The 17,430-nt window shown below is 33.8% G+C and overlaps 1 protein-coding gene and 1 pseudogene across 2 annotated transcripts in view; one reads left to right on the forward strand and one right to left on the reverse strand.

The window, feature by feature from the left end:
• MINDY2 (MINDY lysine 48 deubiquitinase 2) overlaps positions 1-17,430 on the forward strand; it is a 57,117-nt gene that overhangs the window by 34,016 nt on the left and 5,671 nt on the right. Inside the window, exons 6-8 of one of the 2 annotated variants that reach the window (XM_016126938.2) lie at positions 4,798-4,940; positions 14,847-15,020; positions 17,201-17,395. In XM_016126938.2, the coding sequence (XP_015982424.2) occupies positions 4,798-4,940; positions 14,847-15,020; positions 17,201-17,395 (512 nt within the window). The remainder of the gene's footprint in view (positions 1-4,797; positions 4,941-14,846; positions 15,021-17,200; positions 17,396-17,430) is intronic. The other variant, XM_016126939.2, reaches the window with a different exon arrangement.
• LOC107501110 lies at positions 10,539-11,180 on the reverse strand (annotated as a pseudogene).

The following is a 17,430-nucleotide window of genomic DNA, read 5'->3' on the forward strand; positions in this document are numbered from 1 at the left end:
TAAACACTGAAGATTATAGTTTGAATTCATATTATTTTTTTATTAATATTAATTTCCTTTTCTTTTTTCTTTTATTTTGAAAAATCTCAGGCCCATAAAAAAGTTGGCATAGCACAATAAGCAAATATATATGTGTATGTATATATATATATATGTTTCACCTAAATTTACCAGTTATTAACATTGAATTTTTGCTTTCTTTTTATATTCTCTCTCTCTCTCTTTCTTTCACACACGCACACACACACACAGTTTTTCCTAAATCATGTGAAAATTAGTTGTGAATATCATAGCACTTTAACTATTAATGTTTCAACCGTTGTCTCCTAAGAACAAAGATGTCTCCAAGAATAAAGAATTCTTCTATATAATCACCATACTGTTATCTCAGGAAATTTATCATTGATACAATACTATTATCTAATATACTGTTCATATTCAGAATTCCCCAATCGTGCCAATTATGCTGCTCCCTTATAGCTTTTAAGTTTTCAATGTAGGTTCCAATCAAGGATTATTTGTCGTTACTATTTAGTCTCAAAATCTAAAACACTTCTCTAATCTTTTTTTTCTTTTCTTTTCTTTTTTTCTCTTTGTTCTTTTGTGATGTTGACTTTTCTTAATAGTCCAGGCCAGTTTTGTAGAATAGTTCTCAGTATAGATTCATGTGACTGCTTCCTCATGAGCAGATTTAGGTTATATATTTTTGGTGGGAATGCTACATAAGTGACAGTGTGTCTTTCTCAGTGCATCAAATCAGATGGTATATGATGTCTGCTTATTCCGTTATTGGTGATGTTAACATATTTTTTGTTGTAGAGATGCCCTTTGCCCTTTGTAAGTAATAAGTAATCTGTGATGTTATGCTTTGAAACTATGTAAATACGCTGTTCTCTAATAATCTTTCACCCAATAGAACTATTACTGTGGTGGTTTGCTATTTCTATTATTCCTTCTACATTTATTGGCATTCTTATATTAAAAATAGTTTTCTCTTCTTTTTCCCCTATTAAAATTTTCTTTATCATTGTAGACTCATGGATTGTGTATGTTATTCAGTATATTACAATCTTTTATTATCATTATTCCTTTTGATGCTTAGAATTGTCCATATATGGCCAGTGGGATAGTCTCATGTCATCATCATTTTTTGAGCACTTTGTTGTTTTCTAGCACATTAAGATATTCTAGGCTCCCTACTGTAGCCTTGGAATCAGATCATGTTAGCCCCTATATTTTTAAAGAAAATCTGGGCATTTGTCATATTAAAAGATTTTTTGCCCCTCCTCTTAAGGAAAAATATTAATATAATGTGTCTGATTTTTTAAACTTGACAGATGAATTTAAAAAGAAAATCAGACTATTTGTTTAAAGCTATCACAGTGACACAGTTAAAGTTTGATTGACTTTAAATTTGAACATAAATCTTAGTCAGGGCCACATCTAGCTAACATTTTAAAACAAGCTAGTTTCCATTTATCCTTCCTTGTTTTGTTCCTTTTTGCCTGATTTTAGTGCCCTTCTTTCTAACTTCAGATTTTTTAAGGCACTCAGTACTTTCATTTTCTCTAATAACTCTTCAGTAATAGAAGTAAATAACTTGATAAACTAATTTTAGTATTGAATTTCTGAAACTAAGAAATATTTTCAAACACACTAATGTCAGGGAAATAATTTTTAAATTTATTTTTAGTAATGTAATTTTATTATTGCCATTATATTAATTTTTACCCTCTTTAGTATCATTAATAACTATAACAAAATTGAAATTTAATCTTAATGTTGTAAATAAACTATTTGTTATTTGAAGTGATGCAAATAATTAAACTACTTTGTAACACTTAGAATTGTATATCATTGGGGTAGAAGGCTAGGTGAAAAATGTGAAAGAATTAAGAAGTACAAATTATTGTTACAAAGTAGTCATAGGGATATGAAGTACAGCATAGGGAATATAGTTAATAATATTGTAATAACTATGTTTAGTGCCAGGTGAATAATAGACTAATTGGGGAGATGGCTTCATAAATTATATAAATGTCTAACCACTATGCTGTACAGCTGAAACTAAGATAAAATGATATTGAATGTCAGCTCTAATTGAAAAATAAAAATTAAAAAAAGAATTGTTCACCAAAATTTGTTTAATTAGTTATGAAAAGTTGAAATTAGTTTAAGCTTTCGAAATTCAACTAAAATCACAGTAGTGTCACTGTTTAAGAGTTGATAGAAGAATTAGGAAACATTGTTCATTATATGTCTAAATTACAATGCTTTATGGTTTGGGGAGAAATACAATTCAGTTTGCATTTCTAATAACAAGCAGTAATTTTTTAAATTTAATACCAATAATTTTGAGTTGCAGTCTCCACCTTTCTTTTTTTTTCTTTTTTCTTCTCTCCCTCTTTCTTTCTTTCTTTCTTTCTTTCTTTCTTTCTTTCTTTCTTTCTTTCTTTCTTTCTTTCTTTCTTTTTTTTTTTTGAATCAGGACTGTTTTTTCCTTTATTAGAGGACTCGAAAAAGCTTTTTTGGGATATTTACCAGTCTTCACTTTTCTGTAAATAGTTTTTTCCTTGAGCAAGTCACTTATTTTCTCTGAGCCTCTGTCCCATACTATAGAAAAAAGTAGCTGAGAAATACCTTTCTAGTGTTTTTTTTTTTTTTTTTTTTTTTACATTTCACACACATGAAAGTAATGCGCTGTATCTCCACTGAGTTTTTGTACCTTTAAAGGGATTCGTAGAAGGAATGTTGTGTGAGTAAGATGTGGGAAGGGCATTTAGAAACATCTTTCTGAAGAAAGTGTTTAGTAACACAGATATTATAGACAGGAATGGTACTCCTCAGCACAGGCATTATATTTACTTTTTAAATGATATATAATAGTCAGTACTTTAGTATATAATCCATACATTCTACTCGGTAACTCAGTACTTAGCAAAGTAATGACAGTAATGGAGTGGGGAACTCTTCTTTCTGAATGTGTAAACCCCAAAGAATTGTAAATGTGCTATAAATTTCCTTTGGCCATGGCCTTCCGTATAACTTTTTATACTTCCCTGCCTACCATAACCAATTCTTTGGAATAGTGTGATACATTGGTCACTTTATACAACTGCTTTCCAGCTGAAAGTGGTGTGGCTTGACACTAAGGATGAGAGATGGAGAGGTAGTGGAATAAACCTATACTCTCTAGCTGCCTATAGCCCTACCAAGTTTATTTTCAATTTCTTGTTGAGGTGTCGGTTTCTTAATATAGCTTCATCTTTAGCCCCTATATTTGTACCTCTGTGCTCACTTGTAAACTTTTTAGAGCACTCTCTTCCCCCCTATTATTTCTGAGACATTTCTTGTCTATTAAAGTAAGGGAACAAAAGGAGGAAGAGAAAAAAGTATAGGCTTTTAAAATTTATACAGTTGATTCTCATTATTCCCAGTAGTTAGTTATGTTCTCTAAAGTTGCTGTGAACACTGAAGTAGTGAATACCAAAACACTGTTCCTAGGGGAAACATTAAGATTAGGTTCCTGTGAACTTCTGATCACAAGATTTTTGTCAACTGATAAATATACAGCCTTGTTTCATGTGCCTTTCTGTTCAGAGACACCTTATTTAAAATATACTGCTGATTGAGTACGGTTAAACTCATGGCCAACAGCAGTATAACTCACCTGAACAAGATGCAAAAATATGTATTTTCTCTGTAAAGCACATCACAGCCTTTGTGCACTTAGAAACATTAGCCAACACTTCAGCAATATGCTTGGAGGCCATTTTACATAGTAAAAATCACCTCTCCACACCCCCCAACAAAGCACAAAAATGTGAAGAATGTGGCATTAAATAGACTGAAAAGCACACTCATTTACACTATGAGAGCTAAAACTAGAAGGTAGAGTTTTGCCTTGTTTGATCTCGGGAATGCATGTTAGGTGACTCAAATTTTTTGCTGCTTTGCACAGATCCAGAAATGACCCTGAAAGTACAGCAAACATTGATTTGGGGGTTATGAATTTTAGCTGATAGGCAAATTTGCAAATGTGAACCCGTGCCAATGAAGATCACCTGTACACATATCTTTAAAATTAACCCTTAGAAAATGTCTTTATATTTCATTATGTTTTGAAAATAAAAGATCATTTGTATTTCTGAACTTGATATATCTATGTCATGCAATAATATATCTAAAGAGTAGCATGTGTTGGAGGAGATTAGGATAAAAACAGCATCAGTTATCCTCATTCTCTGTTCAGTTTTACACCTATTTTTAGTTTTAAGGCAAGAATTAAGCAGTTTATGAATTGAGTATTATCTGGGACCTTTGTTGAAATCTTACACAACTCAATTTTTTAAGGCTACTTTTAATTTCTAAACACCTAGCCATTGGGGAAGTAGCTGTTGACATACATCTTTTACTCTTACATACTTTTAAAATTGCAATCCTTTGCCTTCTTGTTTGTTTTACTGGGTTTTAGTTTTATTCTGTCTATGTGTTTTGTTGCAAACTGCCTGAAATCCTTTTTGGAAATAGGTGAAGTAGAAGTAAATACATTAATCGATAAAAAGAATTTCATGTAACTGTTTTTTGTTTGTTTGTTTGTTTGGTTTTTTAGGATGGGAATAACCATAGACACATCTTCCAGAATAAAAGAGTAGAATCTCCAGTTTAGGGCCATTATGTTATAGTAGGAAAAATCTTATTTTGGCTGGCCTTTCTTCATACTTAGAACACAATGTAAATAGAAAACCTTAATTTTGTAATTATTCTTCCATCTAATATTATGCATTGGTTCCATAGGCTTTGTAGCCGAGCAGTTTCTAAATAACACAGCCACTCAACTGACATACCATGGATTATGTGAACTAACTTCAACGGTTCAGGAAGGAGAACTTTGTGTGTTCTTTCGGAATAATCATTTTAGCACCATGACCAAATACAAGGTATGATATAGAAATAGCTGTTTAATTGTTATTGGAAATTAAAGGAGCTTGATTAGAGATGCCTTATGATCTGTTTCAAAATTAAAAAAAAAATAATAAACAGCATAATGTTTCTTAACCATCAAATTATGAAGGTAATTTATTATTCATATTTTTTAGGATGGAATGGATTAGCTATTTAAGTGTTATTTCAAGTCAATTTTTTGTTTTTATTTAAATCTTAACTCCTTTTTTACAGATTACTGCATTAAAACATATTTACTATTTCCTTTCTAAGAAAAAAAGATAAACCCTGGAGATAGAACTAGGATGACTGCTAATGATGGATGTTTATATTTGAGGGCTAAAGGAATTTAGAAGAAAGAATCAAGATTTTTCTTTATGACAGTGTTTGCTATTATTAAAGTTATCAGTGTGACTTTAAATTCTTCTTATGTTATTTATGGCTCTGCCAAAAAATCTTGCTGATTCAACCCTTTTGTTATCTCTTTATCTATCCCTCTTGTTTTTACAGCTGTCACCTAATTTGGGAATTTATCAATTTATACCTAGTCTTCTGTGGTAGATACTGCTCTGATCACATCAAAAACATAGCAAAAATGTTCAGTAGCAGCCAGTGCTTAGAGGATAAAAAATGTAAGGTATTTTATACTGTCCTATGCCAACACTTTGCTTCAGCCATAATGGTTTGTCTTCTCATTAATAATCTTCCATATCTTTACAAACTTTATGCTTTTCCATTTCTGCTCCTTTTTTGCCATTTATTACTCTTTAATTCCTATTTGAAAAGATCTCACTACTTTTGCCTATCCAAATTTCACCTTTTCAGAAATGTTTCAAATATGAACGCTTCGGTAAAGCCGCTTTTCTCCTGAAACCAGTGGTTCTCAATCCAGATTACATGCTAGGGATTACACCTGGGGAGCTTTTTAAAAAATAGCCAATGCACAAAGCCCACCACCAACTCTAATCAGAGTCCCTGGAGGTGGGACCTGAGCATCAATACTTTTTATATGCTCCCAGGAGATTTTAATGTGAAGGCTAAGGCTGAGGATCACTACCCATCCTTCTCTATTATGGGCCATGTCATCCTTACTTTGCTCTTACCTAGTTACCAGTTTTCTTTGTATCTTATTTAATTACATAAAAGTAAGTTTTCTGAAGTCAGGAATCAGGCCTTCATATTTCCTTCAACACTTAAATCAATGAATTGTACAAAGTAGTGTAAAATAATGATTTGTTTGCTTATATAAAGTCCTAGCTTTCCTACTCCTGTATTAGTTATAGCAGGGATTCATCTGTATTGTTCCCACATTTGAGCTAGATGTGTACACAGTATGGGCCCAGAGTCATCTATGTTCAGAAATATAAGGCCAAAGAATCTCAGAATCAAAATTATTGCTACATAGTAAGTCCTGCTAAGTCATCTTGCCTTACTTGATCTCCTCAAGTCCACCTTTTATTCATTCAACAAATATCTGTTAAGCCTGATTATGCCTGGGTACTCAGCTAAGTACTAGGACTGCAGCCTAAGCAAGGAAGCTATGGTTCCTGCCATTTAAGGACCTCCTATTTTGGCAAAGAATTAATTACACAGATAGTAATAATTGCACAAATAGTTATTATTTCTACTGAGATACACTCTATAACAAAAGCACATACAACATGCTGTGAATGCTTTTATCAGGACTTAGCACCTAGTTGGGGATGTCAGGAAAGACTTCCTTGAGAAGTATTATTTACACCAACACCTGAAAAATGAATCTTCATAATCAATTAGCAAAAATAATAATAATAATAACAACTAAGGTTAACTCAGCAGATGGAACATGTGTGTAAAGGCCTTGAGGAGGGAAAGAACTTAACTCCTTAAGGAATTGAAAGAAGACCTGTGTGGCTGAAGCTTAAGAAAGTAAGAGGCATAAAATAAGGCTAAACTGATAGGCAAGTACCATATCTTGTAGTCTTGAGTTAAAAGGAGAAACAGACTTTGGTGTCCTGATGGCCTAGTTTTTTTGTTTGTTTGTTTGTTTTCTCTCTTTGGGACTTGTCAGGAACATGACACCTCAATCGGAAAACAAGGTCTGTGGCTGTCATTGGTGGTTGTTATACCATCTCCCAAAACTGACCTCTAGATGTTCCTTTTTCTATCAGAGCTGTATCCCTAACCAGGAAGTCCTTTACTAATCAGCTAGGTATTCTCAATCTTCCTATGTAGTTGGGGTGGAGATGTCTCTCCTGGAGCACTTTCTACCATGTGTTTGTTTCTGGACTAACTATGCCTTTCTATGAAATAATGATAGCTCAGAATGTGTGCATTCTACTGTTTCTCTGCTTCTGTCTTTCTCAGTATCACTTATTCTGTAGCTAAACAATGTGTCACTAGTGGTGCATGTGTCCTTGCCCCTTTTACAACATTAAGGTGCTTTTGACTTTGAAGTAGAGCGAATGGGGATTTAATTAGGAGATTCTTGCAGGAGGCCAAGTAAGAGGTATAGTGACTTGGACTAAGATGGTAAAGAAATAGAAACTAGACAGATTCCATTGATATTTAGGAGATATAATCAACTAGATTTGGTGATTAGGATGTAAAAACTAAGAAAGAATGATTTCTGAGTTCTGAGCATGAACAACGACATGAACGCTGGTGCTCTTTATTGGACCAGAGAATACTGGAAGAGAAGAAAGATGTTATGAAATCAGCCTTGGAACTATTAGAGCAGCTTCTGAGGCACACTTCAAGTGGAAATGTTAGGAAAATTGTTAAAGACAAATAATTTTTGTGTACAAATAGTAATTTGGGGAGAGGATGAGATTTAAAAGAAAAAGTATGGAATGAGAAGAAAAAGAAGGCCTAGGAAGATTTGATGAGTGCCAGCATTCAAGGATCCAACTAGAGAAGTATGAACTAGCAAAGGAGACTGAGAAAAAAAGAATAAAAGGAAAATCTGAAGAATATGGAATCATATAAGTCAACAGGAAAGAGTGTTTCAAGAACGGAGATCTCAGTTGTTAAATGCTGATAAGAAATAACACTGGGATGGGGGAAGTGTCCATTAGTGATATGGATTTCATTGGTACCTTTTTGAGAATGGTGGCAGCAGAAAACACTGAATCCGAAACATCATAAGCAACTCTTTGAAACAGTTTGTCTGTGAGGGCATAGATGTGATGGCTTATAGTTGTAGTGGAGTTTGGAATCCAGGGAAGATATTTTGTTTTTGCTTTTTAATCTGAGAGACTTGATCATGTTTAAATACTAAAGGACTCAATAGAGAAAAAGGTTGAAGATTCAGGAGAGGGGATAGTTGATGTTGGAAGGCTACAAAGGTGAGAAATGATAGAAATTTTCACAGGTGAGGGGGATTGACTCTTGATTAAAAAAGAGACCTAGAGTGAGACTAATTTAATGTGTGCCTATTATACTCATGACTTACTTTTAACAATTTCAAAATTATATTATTTTCATCTGTTTTTATATTTTTGCTTATACTTCAATATGCATCTCTAAACAAGGACATTTTTCTTTCAAATCATAGTACCATTGTTGCATCTAACAAAATTAACTGTAATTTTAATATCATCTAATACCCAATCCATATTCAAATATCCCATTTGTTCCCATGTGATTTTATGGTTGGTTTGTTCAAACCTGGATCTCATCAAGAACCATGCATTACATTTGGTGAAATAACTCTTTTTCTTTCTTTTTTTTTAGCCGAGGCAACCCTTGGTTGACCTCACAGATTGCAAGGACCTTGTCAGCTTACAGTCCCTTATTTTTCATTTTTTACATCTCCAGCACCTGGTCTTCCTAGGTGGTCTCCCATCCAAGTACTTACCAGGCCTGACCCTGCTTAGTTTCCAAAATTGGGCTTGTTCAGGGTGGCATAGCCATAGACATAACTCCATTTTAATATGATGCAAATCTTTTGTATTCCAGGGATCTTATGAGTCTTTGGGCTATTTATGTACGCCCCATTATAATTCTCTCCATCGTATTTCGTATATTACCATTGAACTATATTTCCAATCTTGAGGGTCTTTAAATATGGCACTGCTTTACTTTTGGCAGAGTATCCAATGAGTACATTCTTCACAAGAGTCAAAGGCACTTTTCCTCCTCATTGACTCAATGACTGATTAACTAGATTTACAAGAAAATCTACAACAGTTCTTTGGCTGTGGCTATAGAACTAAAAGCCTGAAAGGAATACTTAATAAAATTTAGAAAGGGTTCCTCCAGTGTGTTAACCATTTGCTTAATAAGAAAATAGAATAGAAAATTGTGCCTCTGTTCTGTTAAACCTGTTAAGCATTAAAACTGTTATTCTCTACCACTAATTCCTGGGTCATTAAAGTTTCTATAGTTCCTTATAAACTTGAGTGCAAGGGAATCTAATGTGATCTAATGTTACAAGTAAGGAAAAACAAGAAAACTGCTTCTTCAAACAAGATGTGGCTACTTATAATACTACATTAGATCTTCATAATTCCTTCTAACATTGACTTTTGAAAAACCCTGAGATTTTAGGGCCATTTTATGGATTTATATGTACTGATTACTTGATTTCCCATCTTCTTAGCCCTGTGAACTCTTTGGAGCACCTATGCTATAAACACAGTTCATTCCACAGAATTCAGATATACTTTCAACAAAAAATAAATTAATATCTGAATAGAATACTTGCTACTACATATAAATGGTGTCTAAAACTAGAGGCCTTTAATAATAATAATTTGCCAGTCTATTATTATATGCTGACAATCAGTCATAAACATCTACAACTTTATTATTTTATTAGTAGGGCTTATTTTTATTAGAATTTACAGAAAGGATCTTCATGCTTTCTAGTTCCCATATCATATCATATGCTATTATCATTGCAGGACCAAGACCAACAAAGAAGTTCATATTGGCAGAACAAAAAGGATTACTTAGGAAAGGTCATCTTCAGCTTCTTTATTAGTTGTATCAATTTCCATAGGAATTTGTATATAAAAATCTGTCATCATCTAAAGTCTTTTGGAACTCTAGAGCTGTATGAGCTATGGACTTTTGTTTGGCTAAAGGGGAAGTATACATCTGTTATAACATTATCCAGCATTACATACTTGTTCTAACTCCTGTCTCTAGACATTGGATAGAGGCAGGGGAAATTCTCTATTAGGTTAGACTTTTTGATAACTCTATATACCAAAGCATTGAAGAGTAGAGATACTTCTAAAACCTATACCTGGACAAAGTATTCTCCATTTACTAACTTTATAATTCCATCTCTATAGATTGTGTGTGTGTGTGTGTGTGTGTGTGTGTGTGTGTGTGTGAGATGTGACCATTAGCAGTCTTATATTTGAAACTCAATAAGGAAACAGCTGCATTCCAAAACAGCTAAATATGTAGGTCCAAAAAAATGAAAGTATTTTTTTAATGGCCACATTCACTCTGAAGCTCATTTCTCTCCTTCAGCATGCCAAAGATTAAGCACATATTTTGCTTACCTATATAATAAAGTGGCAAACACACTGCACTACTGACATCACAGGACAGTTGCCTATAAAACTAAACTTCTGACACTAAGCTCTAGCTTCACTTTTTTACAGGTCGTCATATTCATCCCGTAGAGCAATTGTCTGAGCAGCCTCTAGATCGTGCTCATACTGTGCTGCCTCAGCTGGGTCCATGACAACCTTTTAGGGGCCAAAAGCAGGCATGGCAACAAGCTCCAAGTTTGGGTCTCCAATTAGTTTTCTAGCAAGCCAGAGGAAGGGCTTTTCAAAGTTGTAGTTACATTTGGCAGAAATGTCATAGTACTGAAGATTCTTCTTTTGGTGGAAGACAATTGATTTTGCCTTAATTTTCCTGTCCTTAATATCCACTTTGTTGCCACACAACATGATGGGGATGTTTTCACATACTCATACCAGATCTCTGTGCCATTTAGGCACATTCTTGTAAGTAGCTCTCAAAGTTACATCAAACATTATAATGGCACACTGGGCTTCGAAATAATAGCCATCTCTCAGTCATCCAAACTTTTCCTGACTAGCTGTGTCCTGTACATTGAACTCGATAGGTCGTTGGTATAGAACACAAGATGGGGTGGACCTCAACACCTAAGGTAGCTACATCTCAAATTCACCAGTCAGATGACATTTCACAGATGTAGTTTTTCCAGTCCCACTATCACCAACCAATACAAGTTTGAAGGGAACTCGTGGTTCTACTTAGGCAGCCATCGTGATGTTACTTCCAGTGGCGTCTCTAGATACATCTGACTGAGACTCCATAGACTGACTGAGACCCAATAGACTTATTAAGAATTCTGTCATTGCAGAGTAACAATGGATGTGTTACTCAATTTGACTTTTTTTTCCTGGATAATATTTACCAGTCAACCTCGCATTTCTCAACTAACATAGTGCACTCTATGGTTTTGATTATATAGCTTCTCATGACATTTTCTCTGACCATAAATACTAATTGACTTCCTGTTGTTGGTAAGTCTTCTTATCATTCCTAGGTTTGTGGTTTACCATTCCTATACTCTGGACAAGTACCTCTGCTGTTTCTTCCATTCCTAGCAAAGTAATCAGTCCAGCTCTTATTAGTTATTAGTTGTAATAGCACTCTTCTTGAACCCTCGATTAAACTACTCATCCCTCATCTGTTCAATGGCAGCCAATACTTATATCCCCAGTCCTGCTATCATTTATGTGACCTTGCTCCACATACTTCCACCTAATCTTGTATAATTAAACCGGACAGATCATCTTGGCAAATCCACATTGAGTATGTGATCCTATGAAGATCTGTGCTTTTCATCAGGATAACTAGATTAGGATCTGAAAGCAGCAAGAGGGGACCCTAGTGAGAGAGCAGATCCTTTCAGGGCCATTCCTGTAGTTCTAGATAGTGAGATGATTTTTTTATACAAGCAGGAAATTTGAAAGTATAAAAATGAGTTGTAAATAAACTATCTTTTCCCTAGAAACAGTCCCTTTTAAGTCTGTTTTACTTTTCATATTATCCATATGATAATGACTGTCAGATTCTTATATGTATCTCCAAGATTTATTTATTGTTTTATTTTTTATGATTCTTCTCTACTTCTCCAGTACTTTCTGCCTGCTCTCGAGTAAGATAAACTACTACTGATTTCTTGGCCCCTGTCTAGATCACCTACCTTCTCAACCTTTGGTTTATATAATATCTACATAGCTCTTTCCCCATTATAACTCCCTCTTGATCATCCCTTTCCCATGTCAACTTTATATCTGTGTCATAACTGTTTCCTCTCTCTCTCGGTTTCTAATTACTGACACCTCTCTGGAGTATATTCAAAACCAGGGTTCTTGAGGTTGGCTTTTGTTCGTTTGCTTTTTTACTTTACATTTAGGTATTAGAAGTGAAAAGTGGTTTAGAAGGAGACACAGTCCTAGATAAGTACTAAAGCCATGTTAAAGAAATAAATTTGTCCATTCTCTTTCTTCTTTGACTAAGACTATAGTGGGAATTTTTTTCCACAGAAAATTACATTTAAGTAAAAATTCATCTAATTTGGTTATTTTAAAAAGTTGATACATCAAAAATTGTCACTTTCTTTTAATTTTTTTTTTTAATGGGTTCAGGGGATAGAGGAAGTAAAACAGTAAGGAAAGTGATAGGTTCCACAGTATAGGCAGAGAAATATATCTTTTTCTCTTAAATAGATGGCAGGAGAAGGAGATAGATACAGAAACTGAGATAGAGTTAGATGATGTTCATGAGTATAATGTTATATTCATTAAGTACCATGTGCCTTGCATTGTACTAAGCACTTTACATTTATTATCATTTAATTTTAACAACGCTCCCATGTGGTGTGAATATTATTGCTCCTTTATTACTTTACAGCCGAGAGAACAGACTTAAAGGCCCTAAGTTACTTGCCTAAGGCCACTCAGTTTATAGCAGCTCCAGTCTACCTTTCAAGTCCACACTCTCATCAGCTCTTATTCACATACCATGAATGATAATAACTTTAATGGAACACTTTCAGAAATTACCCATATTAAAGTGTTATTTGGAGAAAAATTAATGATAAGGTTATGGCTCCTCCCCTTGCAAATAGCCAATCTAATATATGATCTACGTAAAATAAATTATAAAGCATAAATATTGTATGATATAACAATATGTTGAAATGTATTGTGATAAGTGTAAACAGCAGGGTCAAATCTATCAGTAGAAAATTGGCTGGAGAGGATTTTTAGTTTTTCTCTTAAATTATCCTAAGACAAGGTAGACCCTAACTGGCTATTAAAAATATGTTAGATAATGAGCACCATGGGTCTGGTCGTCGAGGAGCTTGAAATGTATTACAGTTGATAAGTAAATAAGCAGACAACTACAGTTCAATGTACAAAATGCTATGCCAGTGCTAAATGCAGGAATCACATAAAGGGGGCATCTAATACCAGACTAATGTGGGATCATTACTTTTCAGGATATGAATCCTCAAACATTTAGCATAGAGTATGTAGTAGACATTCATATATTTGAAGAATTGAAGCATACCTGATTTTTTTTTCTTTTTTTTTTTTGCGCCTGCAGCACCTGGTATTCCTAGGTGGTCTCCCATCCAAGTACTAACGAGGCCCGACCTTGCTTAGCTTTCAAGATCAGACAGGATGCAGCACATTCAGGGTGGATTTTTTTTTTTTTTAAGCATGAATCTGGTCTTAATTTTTGCTTAAAACAATGTCTTTAAACTTTAAATCAAAACATTTTTCTTTGTGAATACTTTTCATGTTGCTATAGTAATTTCAATGGCTGTATACATTAATTAGTATCTATAGCTATCTCTTGACTGTAACTGGTAGTAGACAACAGGAAAGACTTTGTACTTTAGGAAGAGCTATGTCCCAAGTGCACACATGATAAATGTTCAAAAGTAATCACTTAGTTTTTAAAGCTTCAAGATTTATTTAGTAATTTCTCTACCCACACCATGAAACCCTTCAAAGGAATTTTTTTAATCAAAATTAAGATTAATCGTGAATAAGAGAGAACAGGAAAAATAGGATTTTGTGCAATAGTAAATGCTATATTAACCAGTGGAATTCTGAACAAGTAAATGAAAGTCATGTTCTTGGCAAATCTGAAGAAAAATGGCTTAAAACCTTATATAGTACACTAGGGACACTTTAAATATAATTGGAGTTAGAACTAATACATATGAAAAATTATATATTAATGCTAAATACTGTGGTAGTAACTATAAATACAATATGAGTTCATCGATTCAATAAATATTAGGCTCCAACTTGATTATGTACACTACACTAAGGCCCAGAGATACAGAGATTAAAAAATATAGTCTGGGGAGTGTTTTCCTAAACACAATAGTGGTAACATTGTGATTCAGTGCTACAATAGAAATAGGTACAAAGTACTATATTGTTGTATGAAGGAAAAGCAGCTAATAGTGCAGAGAAAGGAAAAATTGATATGGATTGGATTAGTCATATAGACTTAATTAAAAACAAAAAACAGATAACGTGATACTTCATTGTGACTGTCTTATTTGCTACCTGATTTTTTTAAAAGGAATTTTCATAGTATCTTTCTGTGTTTTGAAATGAGATTTTAAAATTCCAAAAGGGTTATAAGTCACTTATTAGTTAGTTGAGCATGCCAAGAGGTCCTGTTTCTCATTATACCATAGTGTACCAATTGTAAACTACTCAGAGCCAGGTAGATATAATTCAGTCATCAAGTAAGATACCTGCCTGGTCTACTATTATGTTGTACAGCTCTAACTAGTAGGAATAATTAATATGCTTTAAACCCACAAATTAAAAATCTTCTCTCAAATGTTAGCTATTTTTGATTTAACAGTTCTTTTGTTGTCTCTTATTAAGGGTCTACTTTATTTGCTGGTAACAGACCAGGGGTTTTTAACTGAAGAAAAAGTTGTTTGGGAAAGCCTGCACAATGTTGATGGTGATGGAAATTTCTGTGACTCAGAATTTCATCTGCGGCCTCCTTCAGATCCTGAAACTGTATACAGAGGACAACAAGATCAGATAGATCAGGTAAATTTGTTTTGTCCTCTTTGTATTGCTTAAAATACTCATTCCTTTCAAGTATGAATTTAGTTATCCAGAACTTTTGAAGTAAAGATTAATTCTTTAATATACTTGTAAAATTTTCCTGACACTTCCGAAATAGGTTAAGTGATCATTGTACATGTACATTAATTACATACTTTGGTTCAGAAGGCCAGATCATACTGAACTGTGAAAGTCGTGGTAAAGAGTCTGAATTTTATTCTAATTGTGGTAGGGAAAATATGCCAAGTATATCACATGGAAGTGACATAATCTACTTTTTAAAAGGTTGCTACATGGAGAATACATAGGAAGGACACAGCTGTAAGTAGAGACTAGCAGTCCAAGCAGGAGGTAATGATGGCTTAGCCTTAGGTGGTAGAGATGGAGAGAGGAGCACATATTTGAGAGATATTTTGGCTAATCAGTAAAAGTAGAAAAGAAGAAGTCTTGAAGATAGCATGCACTGGGTAAATAGTAGGTAGGTATTTCTAAGCCTTAGAGCCCAAGGTAAAGAAGAGTAGACACAGCAGGAGCTTCACTAGTGAGTAGAATTCACATTTAGAACTGAGACAGAAGATTTTTGCCTACTATAGGTTAGCAGTCTTGCTGCCACAAATGTGTTTATTACTAGGAGTATAACAGTGATGTGACCTCTTCTCCAACTGAGGCAGAAATATGGCTATGTTAAACAGCTGGCACATGTTTTGCTGATAACAATTTAGGTGCAATTTAAGTGAGTTCATGTAGCCATTATTAATTGAGCAGTATATTCCTGCCACTATAACTAGGTCCTAGGGACACAAAGATAAGTCATTCAGTTTTGTCCTCAGATTCTGCAGGGGAGGCAGATATTTAACCAACTAGCATATGTTAAGTTATATAATGGCAATTTTAATAGCAAGGAATGATTTAAACAAATGTTAATCTTTCTAGGACTCCTGCTTTCTCTTGATAAAGTCATAATAATAAACATACCCATTTTCCTTCAGAAGCTATACACAGGAGCAGTTTTATAAGTATTAAGCACGATTTTTCTAACCACTATATATACAAAATATTGGAGCAGAGAGAATGAAGGTAAAGCAGTAGATCGCCACAGTAGGTCCAGTTGTAAGGTGTTGAGATTATATGTGTGTATGCGTGTGTATACATATATATTTTTTATATGTGACATATGATAGTGTCTGTGGAAGTAACAAGGAGCAAGTAGATTTAAGACCATGGGACTTGGCAAAGAGCAGAGTTTGAAGAATTGAGAAAAATGTAAAGGATAAATTCTTGATATCAATAAGATAGTTGAGTAGATAGTACAAGGTCTTCACAAGCTACCTATCCTCTGTGGTTATTTAAAATCCTCTTATTTTGAGGGTAGGTGGGGGACGTGCACAGAGTAGTTAAGCTTCATTCAGCATTAGTTTTTAAAGTGGGTACTAAATTAGATAAAATAACTTTTGACCAAAGATGCATTACTTTTGCTCATAAGAAATAATCTGCATGTGTAGGTGGGAGGAGAGAGAGGGATGGTTAAGTAATTGAATATGACTGTATGTTAGACAGCTATGTTGGCTTTAGAAATTATGTTTTAGAAGAATTTTTAATAAATAGTCTGGGGAAATTCTTATGATTTTGAAAACAGAAGACTTTCATGACATTAAATGGAAAAGAAAATAGATTAATTACAGTAGTTTCAGGTGTTGGGAGCTATTTTGATTTTATATATGAGTATAGGAAAAAAACTAGATAGATATTTAGTGCTTATTTCTGTCTAATAAAAAACTAGATAGATATTTAGTGCTTATTTCTGTCTAATAATATGGTAATTTTAACTTTCTTATTTATGGTTTGTTTTCTGTTTCGTCTTAATTACCTACAGACATGTTTCTTTTGTAAGCAGGGGGAACTTTTTTAAGCTTTCTCATGTCTTATGTACTACTTCTAGAAAAAATTTCAGATAAATTCCAAATATATTTAGAACAATGGCATCATCACTGAAATAAGTTTATACTTTCAAATAGAAACACTTAGGTAACTTATTTTTATGATTAAGCTCTGTTATGTTTTTAAAAGCCATTCTCATAGCTTTGTAGCTATAACCTCTATATTTACACTCAATTCTTGGGTAACGTCTCCTAGCTAATGAAGGATATAATTTAATTTTTTAGGACTATCTAATGGCATTATCTCTACAACAAGAACAGCAGAGCCAAGAGATCAATTGGGAACAAATACCTGAAGGAATCAGTGATTTGGAGCTGGCAAAGAAACTCCAAGAGGAAGAAGATAGACGGGCTTCTCAATATTATCAGGAACAGGAACAAGCAGCAGCAGCTGCTGCTTCAGCTTCTACACAGGCTCAGGTAAAAACTAGTGTTCTGATTCTTAAATATAATGA

Source organism: Rousettus aegyptiacus, unplaced genomic scaffold (genome assembly GCF_014176215.1).
Source record: "Rousettus aegyptiacus isolate mRouAeg1 unplaced genomic scaffold, mRouAeg1.p scaffold_m13_p_3, whole genome shotgun sequence".
NCBI classification, from domain to species: domain Eukaryota; kingdom Metazoa; phylum Chordata; class Mammalia; order Chiroptera; family Pteropodidae; genus Rousettus; species Rousettus aegyptiacus.